Genomic DNA, 27,500 nt, shown 5'->3' on the forward strand with positions numbered 1-27,500 from the left:
ATCAACATTAGTATTAGCCAGTGACAAATACTTTCGTTGACAAATCATAGGATTTTCTATGTGTAGGTGGCAGCACTTTCGTAGAATTTTAGGATCCTTGAAGTTTTATTTGATTTAGCTCAGCTATTCATGATCGTGAGTGAAGAGGTTGTGTTGATTGTAGTTTTTTGTTTCTAAAACACCATGAAAGAAGACAATAATCAAAGATGATGCTAACTTAAATTATGAAGCTCAATTTTTGTGATATAGTAGGTTTCACAAACACATAGTTGGTTTTAAAACGATCTAGGGAAATTTTACAAGCTTCCAAGAATTAAAGTAAGTATTGAAATGAGGTTTTCAAACAATATTAGTTAGCATTTTTTTCAAATGTCTTGGCTTATTACTTCCTCACTCCCTACACGTAAGTCTTCCTCTGCAATTATAGAATTCAATGGTTCTAGAACTTCAATTGTAAAGATACAACTTTTCGTTTTGCTCAGGAAATGAAGTGTTGAGCAGGACGTGTCATTCTGAATTAGGTTAGGTTCTTAAAGATCAAGTTTATATATATATATATATATATGTATATATATATATATATATATATATATATATATATATATATATATATATATATTATAAATATCACTACTTTTAACAAAACGGTTGTTTAGTTTGGGTTAGGTTAAGGGTGTTCTTGGCCCAGGCCAGAAAGGATCTGACATCGTAAGTTAGGTTAGGTTAGGGTTATCTTTAATATATTTCCTGTGGGTTGCTTAACAACAACAGATACATTTCATGGCCCTAAACGTTAGCCTAGGTTTTTTTTCTTTCTTTTTTTCGTTGGGGGATGGGGTTCCAAGGCTGCCACTTTTTTTTTTTTTTTTTTTTTTTTTTTGTATCCGTATGGATACACTAATGCACTAGAACGAATTTACTAACACGTTTAGTTGGTCAGGCAAATTTACTTAGGTGTGAAAAAATAGTCTTTGCATTAGTCTCATATACAGATCAATTACACATTATTCAGTTGGCCAATATAAACATGTTGACATACCAGGTTCTAAATCATTCATTTTATTACTATTGGCATCAGGCAACCGAAGAAGTTTATAGTTACTTTTTACATGTTATTAATGTGGCCCATTAATTGTGATAAATTTGCTTGTTCCATTTAACAAAGTCTTGAGTGAACGATTCGTTCCTATCACCTGTCTTTAATGACCTTCACCAGTCAACTAGCAGTAAGAGAATGTACCAGTTATAGAATTCACTTCTCGTAGGGTTTAAAATAACCTTTTAAGAATTTTATGCTGGTATTATTAAGACTAATTTTAAAAGACTTCTTGCTGTACCATTTTCATAAAGAAATCTTTAATTAAACTGATCAATTAAGTGGAGACAAATATGGATCTTGAAACGTAGAATCTGATTAAACCCTCTAAAGTAATGATAGAATATTTTCATTTATAGATCAAAGTGAAAGGTCACTTGATCTAGCAAAATACAAAAAGGAAATCCTTTTCAACCAGTGGCAATGAAACTACAGAAATACAAAACAAATAAAATTATTGACAAAACATGAAAAAGTAATCAAAGATAGGCAGAAATTAATGATGCTGAACTGGGTAATTGTGAATGTTAAAAAGTAATCAAAGATAGGCAGAAATTAATGATACGGAACTGGGTAATTGTGAATGTTAAAAAGTAATCAAAGATAGACAGAGATTAAATATACGGAACTGGGTAATTGTGAATGTTAAAAAGTAATCAAAGATAGGCAGAGATTAATTATACGGAACTGGGTAATTGTGAATGTTAAAAAGTAATCAAAGATAGGCAGAGATTAATTATACGGAACTGGGTAATTGTGAATGTTAAAATGTGCCGAGGACAAACAAAAGTTCCACCAAAATTAGAGAATGTGAAGTAAATGAATGCGTATAATCACGAAAGTTTCGAGCATGGGACATCGATATCAAGTCTTGCTATAGGAACCAGAAAATAAGAACAGTTTGCTATCCAAGTGGCTGTGATGATTAATTCAGGCTAATAGTTTTTATATGACATGTCTGTTTTGACGTTGTTACTTATTTTAGAATGATTTATTGTTAATTTGTTCTCTTCATTTATTTATTTCCTTATTTCCTTTCCTCACTGGGCTATTTTTCCCTGTTGGAGCCCCTGGGCTTATAGCATCTTGCTTTTCCAACTAGGGTTGTAGCTTGGATAGTAATAATAATAATAATAATAACCCTTTTATTTAACGTAGGTCTTTTAGGTATTAGTGACAGTCAACACAAAAGAGTAAAAGGATTGATGGATGTTCATCATACTTGTGTAAACAAATAAACTAATATCAATATTTGGTCATAAATTAGGGTAAAACCTCCTTACCAAGAACGATATTATAGCCCTTCGTAGCCAATCTATAGTCCATTTCTTTTATCGAGGCAGATTTGCACCGACTCGCAGGGGTGCCCTTTTAGCTCGGAAAAGTTTCCTGGTCGCTGATTGGTTAGAATTATCTCGTCCAACCAATCAGCGATCAGGAAACTTTTCCGACCTAAAAGGGCACCGCTGCGAGTCGGTGCAAATCTGCATCGCTAAAAGAAATTGACTATAATCTGAAATACCAGGACAACTGAACGTGAAAATAAGGGACGTCAGATAAATCAAAGGCTGAAATTTGAGGCATCTCGAGTCAATCAGAAAGGTACAAAGGCTATGTTTCACTGCCAAGAAAGAATCGGGATGATAACGACGACTTGTAGAGTAGTCTACTTATCCAATCATGACCTTTGCACCCAGTTTAGCGAATTATCAGATAAGATACCGTTTAAACAACTTGAGCAACTGACCGTCATACATACCCTGTTTTATAAATCTTATAAAGGATAGAGATAACTATATCGCTAAAACTCATAGTAGGCTATAGATCAGTGGTTCCTAACCTGGGGGAAATTTCCCCCAGGGGGGAAATTTGAAGCTTCCAGGGGGGAAATAATTACACTACCTACTAACTAAAACAAGCGGAAAATGTCCACATAGTACGTGCGGCAATTTGCTGTTAGCCATTTAATTGTGATATGATCATATCATTTCTCACTGACATGATATTCAAGGGGAGAATTGGAATATCATACCCATTTCTGAGGCAGGTGAGTGGGCATGAGGGCTGGGCGGGGCATGAAGGGGGAAATCTGGATGGTTGAACTGGGTGCAGGGGGGAAATGACAGAAAAAAGGTTGGGAACCACTGCTATAGATAATGAGAAGGACGAGAGCGATCGGTAATCGCAGACTTCTGCCAAGATTGAACAGTCCAAGCACAAGTACGCACACTCTCCCCCAAACTTGCTTTTTATCTCCCCCAAAATCTATACTCTTGTCGTCAGAGGTGATGCCCATCTTTTTATATTCTTAAATACTTAAAGGAAGATTTTGTTTAGTCTAGCTAAGAAACAGACAAATATAAGCAACCTTCCACTCGATATCAAGAATAGCAATAATATGGCAGCTTTCAAGAAAAACCTGAAGACTTATCTTTTTAGAAAGTGTTATAATAGTGACCTGAAAACTATTAAGCCTGAACACAAATGCTAGCGAAATAACTGATAACGATACAGAGCAATATATTAACTGGAAAGAAATTATTTTTTCACACACCAAGGCCCGCCTGAACAGACCTTTAGTGTCTGATGGAGGGCGAGAAATAAACCCGTAAAAGTAAAAGTAACCGAACCAAAATCTAGGCCATAGGCCATTGTAGAGGTACGAGACTACTGAAACATCTGAATGAAAGATATTAAAACTTCATGTTTAAAATGACAAGAAAATCCAGAATCTGTTTATGGTCGTTCCATCCCAGTCCACGCACGCAAACTTTCTTCGTTCGTCAATACATAGTCTTCTCTTCCTTCCCCTGTTTCTTTTGAAATTTCTAAGAACCCATTCTGTTATTTCCTTATGTCCATCAATTATTTGTCATTCTCATTATATGTCCAGCCCATGTCCATTTCTTTTTATTACATGTTATCCCCTACTTTAGATTACTCTTGTATCCATGTTGCTCTTTTTCTGTCTCTTAGTGTTATTTCCATCATTATTCTTTTCATAGCTCTTTGAGTTGCAACTAGCTTATGTTCTAAGGCTGTAGTATATATATATATATATATATATATATATATATATATATATATATATATATATGTGTGTGTGTGTGTGTGTGTGTGTGTGTGTGTGTGTGTACATTATACTGTACTGTATATAAAAAAGAATGAAAAAAAATGTATAAATGTTCCAGATCACAGAAATTATGAATGGTCTTCACAATCTTGCAAAACTTTCGGTATTTACCAAAATTGACAGAGAGTAAATTTGATAAGTGTCGTCAGATTCATGCTGTTTTCGCGGCCTTATTTTTATTTGTTTGTGTTATGTTCTTCTCCCAGGAGTTACTGCGCTTGCAGCAATGGTCTCGAAGGCAGTTCAATCATTGAAGGGGAATGCGATACTCTTTGTGCTGAAAATCCTTGTCAAATTTGTGGGGGATATCTCATGGTGAATTTCTACACCATACCACGTGAGTATTCATTATTCATTTTATTCATTTTTTTCATTTTTTTGAAATCCGAGCCAAAAATTTCGGCCGATTTTCGGGCCAAATTTTTTTTTTGAAAATTTCGGCCGATTTTCGGGCCGAAAATTTTTTCGAAAATTTCACTATTATAAATAAACGATATGGCGCTCCAAAATCATCTCCCAAAAAGTCCTTTATCTGCATTTCATCAAGTGTAGGCTACATACAATAATTAACACTAACACAGCGAGAAAATGTTGAGGGATTATAGGTGCATAGGCCTACTGTTAGCTTATTTGTTTTAAGGTCGTCATGAGAGGTAAAGGCATAGGACAGCACACTATTCGGGAGACGGATCATATCAGATATGATCAGGCCCTAAACTACTTCTCCCTCCAAGCTAGGACCAGGCACGGTCCAGATATACCAGGTCACCCAGACAGCGTACCGATTTTAAGCCTGTTCTGCGCACCTACGTCATCTGAGGGGGCTTAGTGTTGGCGAGACCCATTAAGATCGTAGATCTATCACACAGTCAATGTAAATAAAACAACATTTTATATATAGACCTTGGGACCAGGTAACGATAGCTGAAGATTCATAAGGTAGATCCATATGCACCCTCAAAACCCCATACACCAACTCACGAGTACGGTGAGGATGTAGACTACATTTATGTAAACTATCGTGCTTAACCGAAGCTCCAATTCCCGACCAATGAAATGCGAGTCAGGGACTTTCCCTATAAGCTAGTGTTCTTCTAAACTATATTGAGTAGGTTCGTGATACATTATTATTGTGATATAACATGACCATAAACCTAGGCTCATAAACCCACCTGCAGAATTCAGTAATAGAAAAATCAATTCAGAATTGCATTGCTGCCAAAGCCTTTATAATCCAAATTTGTTTGCCAGTCATACCCAAATCCCACTATTGACGTCATCCAGCTACATGATCAGGCGGCTGCAACTTGAATTTAAAGGAGAATTTCACACATATAAGTATTTTCTTCGCAAACAAGTGTCAGTTTCATCTTTATGTGTCCCCTAAGTACAGATTAGAGTAATGATGGATACTGGAATAATAGGCTATTCCTCTTAAGGATATTTCTTTCATCGAAGATATCTGTAAAAATATTTGGCATTTAAATCCATTATATGTTTTGTATGAAATAAAATTCGAGCCAAGATTTATAGAAATTAAATTTGATACATGCTTAATTCTTCCAGTAAATATAAACTATTTTTTATGTAGACTGATAAGGTTAATTGCATTATGGAGTCTTCTTGTGGAACAGGGCTCCCTTCAGTAAGATAGAGTAAGTTATGCTCAGAGAGTGAAACCATTAAAAAAACATATTGTGAATAATCTTTCAATGACTCCACATAAGTCAATAAGGAAATTATGCAACCGAGTAATGAAGAGAAAAAAAGTCGTCCGAGCTTTTCTTTGTATAATTATTGTTCTAGAAAAAAAAAAAACTTTTCCCTTTGGTGTATCATTTATCTAATATTACTTTGCAGCTGAAATGGACATCACTCCACCACCAGATGATCAATGTGAAACTGCTTCAACATTAACTACAAATGCACCACTTACAACATCCACCACATTTCCCTCATCAACATTAACTACAAATGCACCGCCTACAACATCTACCACATTTCCCTCGTCAACATTAACTACAAATGCACCGCCTACAACATCTACCACATTTCCGTCATCAACAACTATGCCATTGACAACATTATCTTTATCAAGTGAAACAACCACAGCTCCTACAGAGACAGCTGGTGTTGTCAATATGCAAGTTCCAGAAACAGACACCACAGAGCTTCAGACAACCACTGTTACTGAAATTCTGCAACCTTTTAGCAACGCTTCAGTAGCTACCAGCACATCGCAAGCGACATTAACTAGTCCTACTACTGACAATTCAACATCCACAACACATTTAATCTCTACTGCAGCTACCACTCTTGAAATTGATAATACCACATCTCAGTCATCGTCAACTCCATCCTACATAACATATCTGTCTACTTCTACAGCTACAGTGTCAGAGTCTGTTAATACAGATGTATCTACTTCTACAGCTACAGTATCAGAATCTCTTAATACAGAAACCTCAGAAACTATTAAAACATCAGTAGTTACATACACTGACACCATAACAAAAGAATTCATCGACACACAGGCATCAACAAATGTAACTTTCTCAACAAGTATAACCAACCCAGTACCATATAGTACATCAGGTCCAATAGAACTTAATGTAAATGATACGGTGACAATCACATCTTCAACCGACCTATCCACCTCTTCACTTGCCACGATATCAACAACTCATTCCACCTCCACTAATGATACATCAATTGGCAATACAACAGAAACATTACCGAGTGTTACTCTCAAACCAACCACTTCTGCTTATGCTTCATTATCTACAACTTATGGAGCCACATTGCAGTATGACACTGATACAAGTCAATCAACCACAATATTTGAGAACTTGTCTTCTACGGCTACACCCCCAGAAACGGAACCCCCAAATACACAAGCCATAAATCAGACAGTTGCCTCAACTCTGTCAACTTTACCAGCAACAAATAAAACTGATATGATCTCAGAAACATTACAACAGACATCAATAGACACTGAAAATATAACTTTTGCTACAACGCTTACCAAGGAACTTAGTACCACACAGACTTTGCCAGCAGCATTAGTCATAACAACATCAACAATCACACGTTCAACAGGATTAACCAACACCTCTACATCACAATCATCTACAACAATGACAGCTACTGTAGCTTCAACAACACTGAAAGGTGAGTAACTTTCTTTGAATAGTTATAGAATTTAATCATATTTATGAAATGAAACTGTATGCTAGAGATGAAGGAATAAATGTAAGTAGGGGAATCAACTCGCGGCCGTTAAGCCTACTGTATACTTCTGTGAAGTGGATTAAGTTAAAGACTTTTTACTACACAGGGACTTTCATCCATAAAAAACGATATTGCTCGTTTAAAGTATTTACATGTAAAGTATCTAAATATAATGAAAGCTTCTCTCTCTCTCTCTCTCTCTCTCTCTCTCTCTCTCTCTCTCTCTCTCTCTCTCTCTCTCTCTCTCGTGCCACCTCCAACTATTGCATTCAAATGAATCTTGAGTCCACAATGAACTCCATGAAGAGTCCAAACACGTATCTCAGTGTACCTGTCTACTGGTGCTTACCTTACTTAATTTCACAGGAATATATATATATATATATATATATATATATATATATATATATATATATATATATATATATATATATATATATGAATTAAATCACTTACCTGGATACAATTCCTCCTCGAGCACGAATTCGAACCTTGGTGTATGAAAGGAAAAAATCTTCATTTTATTTCTATTACAAATATCAAAGGGTTTTGCGTGTAAATTGAATATTATATATATATATATATATATATATATATATATATATATCTATACATATATATGTGTATATATATATATATATATATATATATATATATATATATATTTATCTATACATATATATGTATATATATATATATATATATATATATATATATATATATATATATATATATATATATATATGTATGTATGTATATATTCGTATATATGCATATTTGTTTATATAGATGGATATGTTTATACAGTATATTTATGCATATATCTGAGTCTAAATCGTATATATGATGTACAGTCTATGTAGATGTGTGTATATCTATGCATATATATATATATATATATATATATATATATGTATATGTATATATATATATATATATATATATATATATATATATATATACGTGTGTGTATTTATTCATACTAAATTTTTTATAGTAGATATGCGTTTATTAGATCACAAGTTCATTAGATTTTAAGGTCATTCATCAACTCGAATGAAAAACAAAAACAGTATTGTATAATTGGGGCAATCTTTGGGTAATTTGAAATATGTAGTTACAATCTATTATTCTTGTAATGACTACTTCAAGATCCTCTTCGCTGTGTTTTAACAATCTTGTGTTTAAAAGTACATTATTAATCCTCAAATTACTTTTCAGGTTAAATTCATCTTACCATTACTTTGAAATTACTTCATACTTCACATTTCCTTACTTTTCAGTATACTATCCACCTCCTGTGTGTTAAATATTTAAGTCATGTCTCTTTTCAAATCTTCTCTGTGGGGGAGAGGAGTTTTATACTTGGAGTCTGTTAACTTAATGATAAGTAACGGCATCACTTATTTCCTGCTAGCTTTACTTAAGGAGTTGCTTTTATTACTTATTCATATATACTGTATATATATATATATATATATATATATATATATATATATATATATATATATATATACTGTATATATATACATATATATATATATATATATATATATATATATATTCATGTATATGTATATATATATATATATTCATATATATATATATATATATATTCATGTATATATATATATATATATATATTCATGTATATACTGTATATATATATATATATATATATATATATATATATATATATATATATATTCATGTATATACTGTATATATATATATATATATATATATATATATATATATATATATATTTGTGTATATATATATATATATATATATATATATATATATATATATATATTTGTGTATATATATATGTATAAATATACATATATATATATGTATATATATATATATATATATATATATATATATATATATATTTAGACATAAATGTATATCTAAAAATCGAAATTAATTTCTATTGTGTTATCTTTTTCACTGAAAAAATGGTTATGTATTATCAGTATACCAAATATAATTCTCAATCCTTGTTTTATTTGGTGTTAGCCAGATTTGCATTCCCTATAGTGATGCATATTAGAGTATGGTCACAATGAGTATGTACATACATACATACATATACCAAAGGCACTTCCCCCAATTTTGGGGGGTAGCCGACATCAACAATGAAACAAAACAAAAAAGGGGACCTCTACTCTCTACGTTCCTTCAGCCTAACAAGGGACTCAACCGAGTTCAGCTGGTACTGCTAGGGTGCCACAGCCCAACCTCCCACATTATCCACCACAGATGAAGCTTCATAATGCTGAATCCCCTACTGCTGCTACCTCTGCGGTCATCTAAGGCACCGGAGGAAGCAGCAGGGCCTATGAGGATATGAGTATGTAAAGGGATTAAACACTCAAACAAAGTCATGATAAAAAGGATCATGATTAAGAAATTAATAAAAGAATTAGTGGAATAAAAGGGTGATAAAAAATACGAAATATAAAGCATCAATTAAAACAACCATATTTGTTTTTTAATCATTAAATGCATTTGTATGTAATAAAACCTTAAAGGAGAAGTAAACATAGGTTGGCAATATTGCTAAAAGGAAAATGGACAAATTGTGTATTACAAACAAACATTAAACAATATGTATGTAAAAGGATGCATTGAGCTTCAAGAAGAGCAAAATAAGAAATTTTTAAAATCAGTTTGAAATTACCTTAATATGGTAATGAATAAATCTCGGGATACTTAGTTAAACAAAGTATGTGAAAAGATGGCGATCGAAGTGGAAAAAAATGATCGTACAAAAAAGATTAAGGAACAATGAACTTTTTTAGCTACCGCAACTAACTCATCATTTGGAGAGGTCATCTTTGCAAATAGACAGAAGGCAAAGACCTGCCACATTGTTTCTATAAGAAATAAGAAACATAATGGCATCAATGATTAGAGATAATGTGTTGAACGCATTAGATTTAAGAGAGATCTCGAGATAAAACAATGCACGTCTGTAGTCCATTTCTTTTAGCGATGCATATTTGCACCGACTCGCAGCGGTGCCCTTTTAGCTCGGAAAAGTTTCCTGGTCGCTGATTGGTTAGAATTATCTTGTCCAACCAATCAGCGACCAGGAAACTTTTCCGAGCTAAAAGAGCACCGCTGCGAATCGGTGCAAATATGACTCGCTAAAAGAAATGGACTATAGTGGCAATGATAGAACATCCCTGGCCAATAAGAAGGAAAGGTTTTACCATCCTCGTAAGACGGTATGGATCACCGTCAATGTACCAAATATTGTATATCTTCTGCAGAAGAGATTCTTTGATAAGCTTTGATATCTTTTAAGATTAGATAAAATAACTTTAAAAGGCTAAAGAACACTCTGTTAAACAGTCGTTTAGGCAGGTTCTTAAGATGTGACCTGTACTGTAAACACAATTTATTGGATTAGTGTAGTGGGAAAAGACATCACTGTTTTCCTGATAATAGACCCCTTGCAAAAGTAAGTATAAGGCATTCCTGTAACAGTTTTAATCAAGATCATATTGATCATAGATTGACGTCTATTGTAAACTGAGTTACCAAATTTTTTTTTTTTCGATAATCTAAACGCAAACGATCGGTAAATGACCTTGAATATGTTCTGTTGTAATATTCTAGTAAGAACCTTAGATTGTGAGACGTCACCGATTAAATTAAAAAAAAAAAAAGGTGGAAACATTTTCCAAAGTTGGGGAAATAGATTCCTCAAACTCTTGCCCAGTAACAAGAAAGTACGCCTCACGTGGTTCGTTGTAGACGTAACTAAAGAATTGTTTGTAGTGTCTCTTATGAGTTCAGTTTCTATAGTTCAACCGTTCCTGCTTCCTTTAAACTGTCCAACATCTCGACTTTTACTTCATAGTGTAACTGTGGGGTTTTCCTACAGTCTCATTTCAGCGCTAATTGCTTCCCGGTGTGACAGTCTGAACCAACCCCCGGTCTCACAATACTCCTTTATAATCTGCGCATGCGCGAACATTACCGTTTGCTAGTGCATACGTGGTTGATGTTTTATTTTTCAGTAATTTAGCGTGCGCAGCTCAACATTACCGCTTGCCAGTACATACGAGCTTGATGTTTTATTTTCATGCGAGCGAAGCGAGCTAATGGCGGAAAAGAACCATTATACAATGTCAAGGAGAATTCTGAGACCTGGGTATCGTTCAGACCGTCACACCGGCTCTAGCCAAGGTTGGTTCTAGCGTCGAGCCATATTATCCAAATTTCAAATTCCATAATTCTTCAACAACAGCAACAGTGGGCCTGTAAGAGTGGCAAGGATATCTTCCCGTCTTCTATAGTTGGTGAGTAAAGAATCTTTATCGGCAGCTTATCAGCGTATTAAAAATGATAGTGAGTTTATTCGTCCGTCGATGTATTGTACCTTGACAACAACTTTCTGAAATTACGTCATTGTTATATATGCGAATGATTTTTTTTACTCATTTTGACATCGCTCACTTTATTTTCTTTATTCTAAAACTGCTTGTAGAATCTCGCTCGGTTGTACAAGAAAGTATATCTACAATTATTAAAGTTTTTCACCTGTCGATTACTCTATTGCCAATGAATGTATGAATGATATGAAGTTCTCTGGCATCCTGACATCGAGGGTCATTAACGCCGAACTCTATTGCAAAACTATGTACAATTTTTTATCATAGGTAAGGCATTTCTTCTCTTCATTACTTAATCGGGAATATATTTAATTCTGAAATGAAGAAACTACGGAATCTTTCACTTTTATGTCGATTATCGAAAAGTTTTGATAATAATGCAAAACAAGACTGTTTGTCCATAGTAACGATACCTTGGCCCCTAGTAAACAAGCGTGTGTGTGTGTGTGTGTGTGTGTAGATTGCCTTACCTTATGTAAGACACGGGCTCTTGCCGTTGGGCAGCCCGTAAAGTAAACAAGCCAATTTGAAACCTGCGAAATGTTAGTTCTTACTTCTTATTCATTTAATATTACACTAGTGCTCTACGTATAATGTTTACAGATAAAAATTGCTTGGGTGAATGTCCACAGATAAATGAATGATATTGTCCGATATAACGTTACAACCCTCTTTTAAAAATACAAAATTTTTAAAGAAATTTTCAGAAATTTGATGGACTGAATAATTTGCTGACACACGTTCGTTGTGAAATGATTTTTATTTTAGCCTTGTGGTCTCACATGCAAATCTCTCATTCTCAAAAATGTAAACTTCGGTAAGTCAGAATTTGTTTTAAGCTTTTTTAACATTCATTTTATTCTATAATAGAAACTCGCATTATGGAAAGAGGTATTTTCTTGGAATTTGGCTTATATTTCACATAATATAAACAGTTCATGCAGTACTTTTTATGCAGTCTAAAATAAGCGAATAGAATCAACTCATGATACTTACCGTCTAAAATTCATACTAAAGAACTAAATATTGAACTTTAACAATTAGCATGTATAAACTTTAACTTTCTTTTTTTTTATTAAGTGAATTTACATAGTATATACAGCAAGTATCTATATACACAGATATGACACTTTTACAATATATATTTTACAATATTTTTAATACCAAAAAAAAAAAAAAAAAAAAAAAACATTGATTCTCATTGCTTTAAACTACAAAGTACTCTATAAAGTTTTTACCTGGTGATATTTACTCTTTACCAGCCAAAATGGTGTTTGAAGAGGGCATCGTTATGTTTTTCCTGCGACCGTTCCTGAGGCTCGCGAGACGACTCTGGGACTTTGCAGTAACTTTGATATTTCTTGCTCTGAAAGGATGGAGACGGAAGACCCCACTTCCGCCCGTTTTCAATCCTACTCTGATGCATTCTGCAGTTGACTTGGCAAGATATATCAGAGAAGGAAAGGTAATGTACTGCTATTTCAGTGTAGTAAGATAATCAATACTATAGTCCATTTCTTTTAGCGATGCATACTTGCACCGACTCGCAGCGGTGCCCTATTAGCTCGGAAAAGTTTCCGGATCGCTGATTGGTTGGACAAGATAATTCTAACCAATCAGCGATCAGGAAACTTTTCCGAGCTAAAAGGGCACCGCCGCGAATCGGTGCAAATATGCATCGTTAAAAGAAATGGACTATAGTCTTGAGAGCCTTCAAGAGTTTGTAAAAAATATAGGACAAATTTTTAGTCTGTCCGAAGAGGGGACTGAGGTTGCTAAAACTCTTCAACATTAAATTTCATAACTGAAGGCTACGTTTCTGGAAACAGTGTCATGCAATCTGTAACAACAACAGCAGCAGCACGCCTTATAGGAAAATTGACAACATTATTGTCAAAATAGGATGAATTGCTCATAGTAGATACTTTTAATGAAATTATGAAATAGATTCCCAATTCTTTGGTATCTTAATGCGACTTTTGCACTGCAAGGATTTTCTGAGGACATTCGTCAGTAAATCATACGAGAACGTTCGTTCTGGCACGGTACCTCGAATTACAGGAATTCTCAGGTAAATACTGGAATCCCCTTGAAAATTACCGAATTCCCCTACAATATCTCTGCAAACCCTTAGAAATCGAAAGATGATATGTGTTTTTATTGAAATACGTTATTTTTATGTTTTTAGCATTTATATTTTTTATATATTTGCAGGTAGAACCTTGGCTAGGGGTTGTGACCTGGGAAGGGGGTTCGGGGGCTTGGCCCCGGCTAGGGTTTGTGACCTGGGAGGGGGGTCCGGGGGCTTGGCCCCGGCTAGGGTTTGTGACCTGGGAAGGGGGTCCGGGGGCTTGGCCCCGGCTAGGGTTTGTGACCTGGGAACTACTAGGTTAGTTTAGGTGGGTTTGTTAGGTTCGGTACCCTTTTATATCTTGTGTAAATTATATATAGAAAAATGCTTTAAAATACACATTTTATTTAATTAATTTACTAGAAAATAATGTAAATTAATAAAAACACACATTATTTATCGTTTTCTAAGGGTTTGCAGTGATATTGTAGGGGATTTCGGTAATTTTCAAGGGGATTCCAGTAATTCGGGATTCCCCGTTATGGCATGATTATTATTACTATTACTTTTTTTTTTTCTTGATGACAGCTGGAAACAAAATTTTTTCCCAGAATCACGTTTGAATCCTTAACTATAGTCTATTTTATTTAGCTGTGCATATTTGCACTGACTCACATGGGTGCCTTTTTAGCTCGGAAAGGTTCCTGATACCTGATTGGTCGGAAGTATTTTTGTCCGAACACCTTCATTGTTCTCAAATAATTACCAAGTAATGTGAATCGAAACTTATTTACTAACCTATATTTCTGTATCAGATATATGTTTTGTTAATAAACAATGTGAAAGAATAAATATATTATAAAGTATCGTCATGGTAAGTCTAAATTTAATTTTTATAGTTTATGATTTGTTCTTAGGATATCATTCTTTAAGAGAGTGGCGTAAATCTATGGTTAATTTGTATTAGATTACTATCTAAGTATTTAAGATATTTTCATCCTCAGATGAACAGCGTTGAGGTTGTGCGTGCATACATCACCAGGGCTAGTGACGTCAATCCTGTCTTAAATGCCATAACGCAAGAGAACTTCAAGGCCGCCCTTCTACAAGCAAGAAGAGTAGACGAGATGTTGAATAAGGTAGCTTTTATTTCTTACAGTTCTTGTGATGAGTTGAACATAACTAATATGATTTTTCCCTTTGTACCTTTCTGCATACTGTATTTATGCAGCTCATTCTACAACTTCTTTGATTCGTAGCTGTAAAACATCAATGAATATTATAAAAAAAATAAAAGTTTGATTAATGTCTCAAAATAAAAAAGTTTCCTTTTCGCTTTTTTTTCCGAAAATGACATACCTTAACAATATTGAACCCTTACCCTTTTTAGTGGTGGTTATTTATTTTCCTGAATTTTTTTATACCAACTAGAATGAACTGTGAGCACCTAAAACACGGAAGGGTAATTCTTGAAAAAAAGAAAATTAATTCCATAAAGAATCAGAACCAAATTGGCTTGAAATGTTAATAGCATCAAAACACAGAGAACGTTTATGAAGTCAAGAATTTATTTATAACAATCTCATTTGTGTAACTACAGTACGTATTGTCACTTTACAATACTAGTCCCTACCATGGTTAGCTGGCTAACTGCCCTTATTCATTTTTCGCCCATCTTTCCTATCAGCTATTCAGGGGAGTGAATAGATAAACATTTAAATAGATTAAGTGAATACTATAGGTGCACTAAGGTTTCCCAAAGTATGAGCTATCTTGCAATGATAAGTGAATATTAAAGAATTATATATATATATATATATATATATATATATATGTATATATATATATATATATACATATATATATATATATATATATATATATATATATATATATATATATATATATATATATATATATATATATATATATATATATATATAAACCGACTCTATTGTCCACGATCCAGTTGATTAAGTTACGTATTGTTGACGAATTAACGAACTTGTTCTTATATTTTTTATCATTTCAATCACATTTTCTAATGTTGTTATATGGTGCCTGTAAAAAGACATAATGTATGTGTTTTTAATGCCACAAATATTTCAGTATTTCCTAAAAAAAAACTCAATTACTTAAATAGGGTTTGAAAGACGGAACGTTGACTGTTGAAATGTTGGAAAGGAGGAGGCCGTTCTTGGGTGTCCCGTTTACAGTCAAGGAAACTATTGCAGTTGCAGGTAAGAAAGGAAATTCTCCATTAAATCATTTATAAGAGAGACTTATCAACCTTCTCGGTGCTAGTCAGTGAGTTGTAAGTTGAACAATGTCGGTTATGAAGATGTTAGTCATAACGTTATCAGTCATGGCACTCCTGGGGCTGAGCTGACGGTGTCGGTAGTAGCATTACAAGTTATACAATATTATGACGCGGTCAGCATAATGCTGTTATTTATGACATTGTCAGTCATGAATGTTAGTCCTATCGCCGTTCGTTATGAACCTGTCAGTCAAGCGCTGTCAGTAATAACGATGCCAGTTAATACTTGGTCAGTCATAAGGTGGAGTAATTGAACTAGATAATTTATTCATGCAAGACCCATAAATCTCACCGAAAGAAACCCTCTTAAAAATTAGGAAACGAATAGAAGGAAAGGGTAAAATGTAATGCAGCTTGAGGACAGATGAACCCTAAAGACAAAAATGTTTGCAGTTGAGGGAACAAGTTAGGAGTGAAGGTTCAAATGGAAAGCTGTATTATAGTAAATTGTAAAGCTAACTGCTAATCATACTTCTTTACATCCAGGGTTACTAATGATCTATAAAAACTTTATATTTAGCCGAGTGACAATCACATTTGTGGAACTGAGAAAAACTCAATGTATGCAAGAACCTCGTATAGAATTATAAAACTTGAAATCAGTCAAAAATGTTGTAAACTACTTTTCTCTTGATCTTTTATATCTAAATATCAATCTATTTATCTATCTATTTATGTTTACGTATATTTTCACCCAAATGAAGTGTGTGTTTTATTGTAATATTTATTTTCATTGAGATATGAACATGGAGTCATAAGATTTTATCAGTAGACAAGCCTTTCAACCAATTCACAAATCAAAGGTTAATTCTTGAAACTTTTCTTAAACCGGAATTTATCAAAAGAGGTAACCTCGATAATGCAATAGATAAGTCAATTGACATTGATGCTTTTATGAATACATTTATGTATACAAAAGAAACTTTAGAAGATATGATACTAATTATTGCCATGACTAAAATTGTTCAGAAAACATGAATATTTTTTACTATGTTTGTTAGGGGCTTTAACGGGGTGTTTTACTTCATTTTACCTATTTCTGTTCGTTACATAAGTGAATAGAATCAATAAAGCTGAGTAACTTTTAAAACGGAAACTTCCATCATAAATGACAGATACACAGGTAGAGATAAAATGAGTTTTTGTGAGTATTTATACGAATGTTAATGAAAATCTATTCTGTGAAAATTTAAGGAAATTGGATTTATTTCATTGCAGGTTTCTTTAGAGTTATTCATAACGTGAGATAAGTTATCCATTTATTTTCCTTTTAATATTATATCCTCAATCCTGAATAATATAACAAGAAATTAATCAATTTCTTTTAAATGGTATTAGCTCATTTTTTCTAGATTCTCCACAATAACCGTTCCATTCTTAAAATGATTACACAGGGTTTCCTCATACCGGGGGTTTGGTAGCTCGAGAAGGCCTGTTGTCTCCTTCAGATGCAAGTGTAGTGGCCAAAATGAAGAAAGCTGGTAAGTAGGTTTATACTGATTACCAATTTAAGTGTTAAAACTAATAATATAAAATATAAAAAATCCATGTTATAACAAATTTGCCAACCATAATCCCTCCCCAGTACCTGGTGGTTGCAACTAACGTGACTTCCATATTACTATTATTTTTTTTTTTTTTTATTAATTTTTTTTTTTTTTTTTTTTTTTTTTAGGTTTATACTGATTGCCAATTTTCCTGTTCAAACCATTAATATAAAAAAAAACGTCCATGTTATAACAAATTTGCCAACCAGTAATCCCTCCCCAGTACCTGAAGGTTGCAACTAACCTGACTTCCATTTTTTTTCTTTTTTTTCTTTTTTTTTGCAGGTGCCATCTTGTTAGGCACTACCAATGTGTCAGAACTCGGAATGTGGTGGGAGAGTGACAATAAGGTCTATGGCAGGACCAACAACCCGTATGACACCAGGCGAACACCGGGAGGTTCCTCTGGGGGAGAGGTGAGCTTTTTCAGTTTTCCGTATTTTGGTCGGTCAGGGACAGAAGTACTCTTTTGTTGGGAAATTTATGGCTGAGACTCGAAGAGATGAGATAATTATCATTTCAGTTATTGCTCTCTTGATAATCCTTACTTTGCTATAACATTTCAAACTTTCTTTTTCTTTATACATAAGTATATTTAGTTCTTTGTTTATTCTACGAATATTCCTATAAGTATTTAGAACACCTGTAGTTTTATGACTTTTATTCAAATATCCTTTTAAAGTGAAATTTGTTTGTATGTAGAAAATTGCATGTTATATTTATTAGTGTATAATTGTGTTTTTTTATCTTAATGTGACTGTACATCACTTTTAAACTCAAGAATAACAATCATTAACGCTTATCATAAATGCACTAAAGACCGGTCTTCAAATCATAGAGTACATACCTATTTCTTTCAAACGTCTTAGAAAATTAACATTTAACTGTTAGATATTTTTTTATCGTTTGGAAGAATTTTATTCCATGTATTTCTTGTAATCCCGAAATTTATCACATACGTAATTTCACTGAAAGGGAATGAAATTGATTATGAAGAGCCAATTCTTTTTTCAGGCAGCATTAATGTGCGCTTGTGGCACTCCCCTCAGTATTGGCACAGACTCCGGTGGGTCTCTGCGCATCCCGGCTTTCTTCTGCGGCCTCTTCTCTCACAAACCGACAAATGGTGAGCAATAAGTGAGTAGCGTCATATGGAGGATAAGATCGCTATCATTTCAATCATTCATCTAGTATGCTTTGGTTTTAACAACCTCACCTTTCAGATGAAGATGGCTAATAACACTTATATATAATATCGACTTGCTAAATACGGTTATTATACATTCTTACTCCATAACTGTTCCTTTAATTTTTTTCACAATTATTGACTGCAATTGAGTAAAAAATTACTCTTGGTTTTAACCACACAAAAGGAGAAGAACTTAAAGGTTTAACGTGCGTCTTCAAGGTTGCGTAACTGGAGTCAGCATTAATCTACACCAACGAATGCACAGTCTCATCAAGTAGGCCTACGTATCTCACAACACTTTGACCCGCCTTTATTCTTTTATCCATAGGCATAGTATCAGTGCAAGGTTGCAACATCCATCACCATTCTCAGTACAGCGAAGTGCAAAGCGCCGGACCGATATCCCGTCACGCCAGAGACCTGAGCCCAGTCTTGGCAGTTCTTGCGGGAGACAGAGTATCTCAGCTATCACTGAATAAAAGGGTGAGTTGACACTTTTACATAGTTTTCTTTTTTCTTTTCTGGGTCGACCTGTGGCGGCCGGTGAAAAGAGTCCTTCTTATATACCTTTTCTGATAAAACCTTCCAATTATACCAGAGAAAGATAAAAGCATGGAATGCTGAGGTTACAACCCTCGCGCGAGCACCTTTTGGGTGTCGTGTATAAAGCAAAGGTGCGTGAAATCCACTATTCACAGGTTGTCTTCCATTTAGTTAATTCCTTCGTCAAAAGGATGGGCCGATACAAAGGCCCTAGACAATGACATAGTTTTCTTTTTTCTTTTCTGCTGTTACCAAGTTGTGGAATGATCTTTCTAATCGGGTGGTTGAATCAATAGAACTTCAAAAGTTCAAAGTTGGAGCAAATGCTTTTTTGTTGACCAGGCGGACATGAGTCTTTTTATAGTTTATTTATGACATATTTGTGTTTGATGTTGTTAATAGTTTATATATGACATGTCTGTTTTGACGTTGTTACTTATTTTAGAATGATTTATTGTTAATTTGTTCTCTTCATTTATTTATTTCCTTATTTCCTTTCCTCACTGGGCTATTTTTCCCTGTTGGAGCCCCTGGGCTTATAGCATCTTGCTTTTCCAACTAGGGTTGTAGCTTGGATAGTAATAATAATAATAATAATAATAATTGGTTTTAATTCAAAGGATAAAACTAGGCTACTTTTCCCCTTTCAGTACCTGTACACACTTACATTTGCCTAAATCAAGGACCATGGCTGAGCAGAACATTTGTTGGTTTGTTTATCACAGTCTCTGGTCTACTCACTACCTCGGCTTTCCAAGTCTCAACTATAGTCCATTTCTTTTAGCGATGCATATTTGCACCGACTAGCAGCGGTGCCCTTTTAGCTCGGAAAAGCGTCCTGATCGCTGATTGGTTAGAATTATCTCGTCCAACCAATCAGCGATCCGGAAACTTTTCCGAGCTAAAAGGGCACCGCGATGCATATTTGCACCGACTCGCGGCGGTGCCCTTTTAGCTTGGAAAAGTTTCCGGATCGCTGATTGGTTGGACGAGATAATTCTAACCAATCAGCGATCAGGACGCTTTTCCAAGCTAAAAGGGCACCGCCGCGAGTCGGTGCAAATATGCATCGCTAAAAGAAATGGACTATAGATGCCTTACCGTTGCATGACAACTACTATTGACTTTTAGGAAACCTTAACACTGACATCTCCATTCTTTTTTCACTTTATTGTTATCAATCATTCTTACGCTATACACTTTGCGCTCATTTCAGAAACCCAAATAACGCATGACCAACTGAATCTAGAACGAACGAACCTTTTTATGGATTATAGATATAAAATACAAAATACATATAAATAACATAACATAACTTATTCAACTGAAATACAATACAAAGGTATACTGTGCTATCTTTTACTCTGAATGTTGTTCTTATTACAAAAAAAAAAAAAAAAAAAAAAATAGACTATCCCTGAAATTGAAACCAGACGTTAGTAAAACTTGAATTGAACTTTGCCGCAGAAACGCAATTAAGTCAAGTATCCCATTGCAGGTTAATCCAGGCAGTCTGAAAATCTATACCATGGAAAATGACGGAGATGGAATCTGGTGCACTCGCCCAAGTCCGGAACTGGTGGCAGTGCAGAGAGCCGTGGCCCACCATTTTCGGCACACGTACGACATCACAGTCCGTAAGGTGGGTGAGAGCGCAACTGAAGCTTTGGTATAATTTTCTCCTTAATTTTTTCCATGTTTTTATTTTACCAAAGATGCTGTGTTAGCTTACTCTCCTCATTGTTTATCATGTAAGTGATTAAAAATTAATATAGTACTGCAACGTAGCACATTACTCTTGAAATTCAAATCTACTGGTTTATTTCAATTGAAATATTTTCTTATATAAAATAATGCTTGGTTCTGTAAATAATTGGACCAGGTCATGTTATACATCAATTATTGTTCGTAAGAATTTCTGACAAACTAAAATATCTCCTCCGCAGGTTACTATTCCCGGTATGAAATATTCATACAGAATTGGCAAGAAAAAATGAATGAAGAATTCGGTGATGACCAAGTAATGTTTAAGCAGCTCGCAGATAATAAGGTACACAAACACGCAGACAGAGAGAGAGAGAGAGAGAGAGAGAGAGAGAGAGAGAGAGAGAGAGAGATGAGAGAGGAGAGAGAGAGAGAGAGAGAGATACCATATCTTATTTTGTGTGTGTAAATGAGTGTCTCATCAGAATCGTCTTTCATATCTTATTTCCATGTGAGAGAGAGAGAGAGAGAGAGAGGAGAGAGAGGAGAGGAGAGAGAGAGAGAGAGAGAGAGAGGAGAGAGAGAGAGAGAGAGAGAGAGAGAGAGAGAGAGAGTATACTATATCCTATTTTGTGTGTGTAAATGAGTGTCTCCCCCAAAAAGTCTTTCATAATCTTTTCCACGTACAAGAGAGAGAGAGAGAGAGAGAGAGAGAGAGAGAGAGAGAGAGGAGAGAGAGAGAGAGAGAGAGGAGAGAGAGAGGAGAGAGAGAGAAAGAGAGAGAGAAATGTTTATGACTATCTTGATATATTTCAATTATTTAAGGATTAAGTATTTGCTTCATCTCTTGAGAGTTTTCAAATGACAACTGGCCTTTAACCATCTTGCTAAGGCCCATGAATATTACCATAAGAGATCTTTAGTTTAATTATTCATAATAGACTTGCCCTTTGATGATTATCAAACTAGAATCCATTGTTATCTAATTATAATGAATAGTTCTAACCTAAAGCCTTGCTAAGTTAACATATCTTAAACTAATCTTAACAGTGTTTTAAAGGATATTATAACCTAGTCATATGGAATTATTTGGTCAATCGGATATGGAATCAAGAGATTTTTAGTTTAATTATTCATAATAGACTTGCCCTTTGATGATTATTCATATCAAACTAGAATTCATTGTTATCTAATTTTAATGAATAGTTCTAACCTAAAGCCTTGCTAAGTTAACATATCTTAAACTAATCATAACAGTTTTTTAAAGGATATAACCTAGTCATGATGGAATTATTTGGTCAATCGGATATGGAAGCAAGTTACAGCAATAAATGCATTCAGAGCCTTGCTAAGTTAACATATCTTAAACTAATCTTAACAGTGTTTTAAAGAACATTATAACCTAGTCATGATAAAATTATTTGGTCAATCGGACATGGAAGCAAGTTACAGCAATAAATGCATTTCAGAGCCTTGCTAAGTTAACATATCTTAAACTAATCTTAACAGTGTTTTAAAGAACATTATAACCTAGTCATGATAAAATTATTTGGTCAATCAGACATGGAAGTAAATTGCAGCAATAAATGCATTTCATACACTTCCCCCTATTTGTAGGGAGAGATAAACTTATGGACGGAAATTGTCCGATCTTTGCTTGGTCGAGCGCGTCACACCGTCCCATCGCTGGCCCAGGCAGCGCTGGACAAATTATTAGGTGAAATCACCTTCTTGAAACAACAAAAGAGAGTTCTTCAAGGGAAGGAAGACGTGCCTTTAAGAAAGGCTATGATCAAAGAGGAATCTTTAAGCAAAGCACTCCAGATGAGAATCCAGGTAAGTCCGTTTGTGTTTTAAGACTTATGTGAGATTTTATTGAAATGAATTAATGGGTTAGATCATAAAGTATAGGCTATAATACTACCCTGAGATTTCTATGCAAAGTCTTGCTTAGCATGGAGAAAAAATTGCTATTTGACTTTTCTGGGATGAAACCCTGTGTGGAAATGCATGTAAACAGACATTCATACGCATATATATATATATATATATATATATATATATATATATATATATATATATATATATATATATATATATATATATCCTATATATATATATCCTATATATATATATATATATATATATATATATATATATATATATATATATCCTATATATATATATCCTATATATATATATATATATATATATATATATATATATATATATATATATATATATATATATATATATATATATATATACATATATATATATATATATATATATATATATATATATATATATATATATATACATATATATATATATATATAAAAAAACTGCCCAGCATCATCTATTTGCCTTCAACAATATCGAGGGTCTGTTTGTTTGTTTGTGAGCAACTTTACACAAAAACTGCTCTACCGATTTTAACGAAACTTGATAGTCGTGTTTGGTATGACCCAAGGATGAATCTGTAACATTTTGGATAAAGTAAGACTACATAAAGTACAATTGGCCTTCAGGTTTATTTTGCCCTTAACTCCGTTGCGTACTTGTAAATGGATGTGCTGTGAGCATCATCTCCGTAGTCACTATTAAAATACCATAATTACCTATAATTTATATCATTTTCCTCTAATTGTCTTTGATTACTTTTTTAGCGGGAATAGGAAGGTCTATTACAAGTCGAGAAGGTGGCTCTTAATCATTGTTTTTACAATGCCCCTTTTTAAAGTCTTAATATATTAGATTATTCACTATGCCCAAACACTTTACTTTTTGCAAAACTACTATATGCTAAGTTTTTCATAACCAGATTTGTTATTATTATTGTTATGTTTACATATCTCAGCTGTGAGAAGGTAGCGACCAATCACAACGCAATGTGGCAGTGTGATGAGACCCTTCCCCAAAAACCGTTATGGAGAAGTCATCAAATGCCAATTTTGTTTTTCTATAGGTGTAAGAAGCTTTAGATATTACCATATGCATTCACCCACAATTGACTTAATAATGTGATGAATCTCTGTATAAAGCTTTGGCCGGCTTGCATATTAGCAAAGTTTAGAAGCGTTTGTCCCGGGACAAAATTAGAACCAATCACAGGGCGAGCTCAGCCGAGTATTGCCACCCCATGACATCATCTGTCTAGAACAAACCCTTCCAGGCTTTGCTAAAATGCAAGCCGGCCAAAGGTTATGCAGAGATCCATCTCACCATTACGTTAATTGTGGGTTAATGTAAGTGGTAATTTCTATAGCTGTTTTTGCTTAAGTAGACTATAGGGAGGAAGGTTATAATATATATATATATATATATATATATATATATATATATATATATATATATATATATATATATATATATATATAGATAAATATATATATATATATATATATATATATATATATATATATTATATATATATATATATATATATATATATATATAGATATTTATATGTATATATATATATAGATAAATATATATATATATAGATATTTATATTGATATATATATATATAGATATATATTTATATTATATATATATATATATATATATATATATATATATATTTATATCTATATATATGTATATATAAATATATATATGTATATATATATATTTATAATATATATATAATATATATATATATATATATATTTATATTTATATATAATAATATTGATAAATATATATTTATATTTATATATCTATATGCATATGGGTGTATATATATATATATATATATATATATATATATATATATATATATATATATATATGCAAATGGGTATATATATATATATATATATATATATATATATATATATATATATATATATATATATATATATATATGCAAATGGGTATATATATATAATATATATATATATATATATATATATATATATATATATATATATATATATATATATATTGTGTGTGTGTGTTTACTATTATCTTGCACATCCATTATCATCACTAATCATCATTTCAGCGACTGCTTGGAGAAGATGGAGTTCTGTTATATCCAAGTCACCCAACGCTGGCCCCCTATCACAGCGAGTCCTTCTACAGACCTTTCAACTTTGTTTACACAGCTATTTTTAACGCTCTGGGTTTCCCAGTTACTCAGGTCCCTCTCGGTCTAGCACCGAATGGAATCCCTCTTGGGATACAAGTAAGTTATGTGAAAATAAAGCTAAAAAAGTGGGAGAAATTGAATTAAAGTTATTTGTTTCACGTAAATAGATTGCATTTAAGTATTTTTCTTAGTCTCGTTTGTATATTTGTTTTACTATTAATTTTGTATTCATTTCTTCGTACGAGCTGTTTTACCTATTCCAGCCCATCCATTTAGGGTTGTAGCTTGGATAAGGATGATAATTATAATAATTATATCAATGATAATATTAGTTATGAAATAATAATTGTAACAATAATTATTGCAACAACGACATAGCGACAGAAATTATAATAATCATAGTTGTTAATAATTAGAATTATAATTGTTCTTATTATAATTATTACTATTGTTGTTGTTGTTATTAAATATAAACATAAATTCATACATGCATACATATTCTGCCTCAAAGAAAATCTAAGACACATGAATATTCTTCACTTCTAATATCTCCATAAAGTAAATTATTATTATTATTATTATATTATTATTATTATTATTATTATTATTAGTAGTAGTAGTAGTAGTAGTAGTTATTATTATTGTTATTATTATTATTATTATTATTATTATTATTATTACAGTATTATAATTGACTTTGTTGTTGTTTACATGTATAGACAAAATGGATGAAGCGAAGAAATCATCGATAATGCAAGAGATGATACAAAAAGTAAATAAAAATTTAACAAATACACGTGAGAGTATATAAGATAGTCCTTCCATCATCAGGTTCTTCAATAACTTTCTAATTTCTACACAGGTTGTGGGCGGTATTTACCAAGATCATATAACTATAGCTGTTGCCCAAGATTTAGAAACTGCTTTCGGAGGATGGGTCTGCCCTTCCAAAATCCTATGAGGTAAACCTTCTGCTTATGTTAATCACTTTCATAGTATAGAATATATGCATATTTTCAAACTAGAGTTTCGATATTGTCAAATTTAAACATATCTTCGATATTGTCAGACTTGAACATAGCTTCGATATTGTCAAATTCAAACATATCTTCGATGTTGTCAAATTCAAACATATCTTCGATGTTGTCAGACTTGAACATAGCTTCGATATTGTCAAATTCAAACATATCTTTAATGTTGTCAGACTTTAACTTAGCTTCGATATTGTCAAATTCAAACATATCTTTGATGTTGTCAGACTTTAACTTAGCTTCGATATTGTCAAATTCAAACATATCTTTAATGTTGTCAGACTTTAACTTAGCTTCGATATTGTCAAATTCAAACATATCTTTGATGTTGTCAGACTTTAACTTAGCTTCGATATTGTCAAATTCAAACATATCTTCGATGTTGTCAGACTTGAACATAGCTTCGATATTGGCAAATTTAAACATATCTTCTGTATTGTCAGACTTGAACATAGCTTCAATTCAAACATATCTTGAATATAGCTTCAATATTGTCAAATTTAATCATATCTTCTGGATTGTCAGACTTGAACATAGCTTCGATATTGTTAAATATGTTAAATATAACTTCGGGAAGTACTTTGAAGCGTCATTCGAGTCTTTTTAAAGATATATATTTTTTTTCTATTTGTACAGGATGGAGAGACAGCCAGTCAAAGGGTGGAGCCAACTCTTAGATTAGGATCTTATAAAAGTAAAGGACATGAAAGTAAACATTTTCCTTTTAAACAAATTCTGATTCATGCTACAATAGCAAACGCCTTGCTAGGCTACATGTAAAATACCTCTCATGTAAACTGAAATATTTGTAACCATTATGCTAACTTGTTAAAAAGGTTTTATAAATTTTATGAAAACTAAATTGCACCGGTAAATATATAACTTGAAATTAGAGGAAACAGTTTCCTCATTTCTTTAATTTCGTTATGGCTTGACTTTCGTTATCCCAAATCGTAACTTTATTTTAAACGTCAACACCAGGTAATTTATATCATCGAGAAATCACGGTTCACGGAACTTAAGCTCTCTAGAAACATTTGATCACTTTACTTTACTTTACTTTGATGGCTGCTTTTCCGGTCCCATACAGCAGGGGAACCCCACTCTCTACAGGACCTCCACTGTC

At 33.0% G+C, this 27,500-nt stretch overlaps 2 protein-coding genes, 1 long non-coding RNA gene and 1 pseudogene across 3 annotated transcripts in view; 3 read left to right on the forward strand and 1 right to left on the reverse strand.

Annotated features, from left to right (window-relative positions):
* LOC137620213 (uncharacterized) overlaps window positions 1-4,564 on the forward strand; it is a 9,221-nt gene extending 4,657 nt beyond the window's left edge. Inside the window, exon 3 of the long non-coding RNA XR_011040018.1 lies at window positions 4,436-4,564. This is a non-coding gene — a long non-coding RNA (uncharacterized lncRNA). The remainder of the gene's footprint in view (window positions 1-4,435) is intronic.
* A 311-nt stretch (window positions 4,565-4,875) lies between these two features.
* LOC137619954 (uncharacterized) lies at window positions 4,876-7,179 on the forward strand. The gene is made up of 3 exons (XM_068350235.1): window positions 4,876-4,993; window positions 6,090-7,035; window positions 7,170-7,179. Exons 1-3 carry the CDS (start codon window positions 4,876-4,878, stop codon window positions 7,177-7,179), a joined length of 1,074 nt encoding a protein of 357 aa, XP_068206336.1.
* On the forward strand, window positions 6,792-27,275 carry LOC137619562 (fatty-acid amide hydrolase 2-B-like; annotated as a pseudogene).
* LOC137619955 (uncharacterized protein PF3D7_1120600-like) lies at window positions 26,360-27,190 on the reverse strand. The gene is made up of 2 exons (XM_068350236.1): window positions 27,160-27,190; window positions 26,360-26,829 (listed from the first exon to the last, which is right to left on the reverse strand). The coding sequence occupies exons 1-2, from the start codon at window positions 27,188-27,190 to the stop codon at window positions 26,360-26,362; spliced, it is 501 nt and encodes a 166-aa protein (XP_068206337.1).
* Window positions 27,276-27,500: the final 225 nt, after the last annotated feature.

This window comes from Palaemon carinicauda, chromosome 26, assembly GCF_036898095.1.
Source record: "Palaemon carinicauda isolate YSFRI2023 chromosome 26, ASM3689809v2, whole genome shotgun sequence".
Classification (NCBI taxonomy): domain Eukaryota; kingdom Metazoa; phylum Arthropoda; class Malacostraca; order Decapoda; family Palaemonidae; genus Palaemon; species Palaemon carinicauda.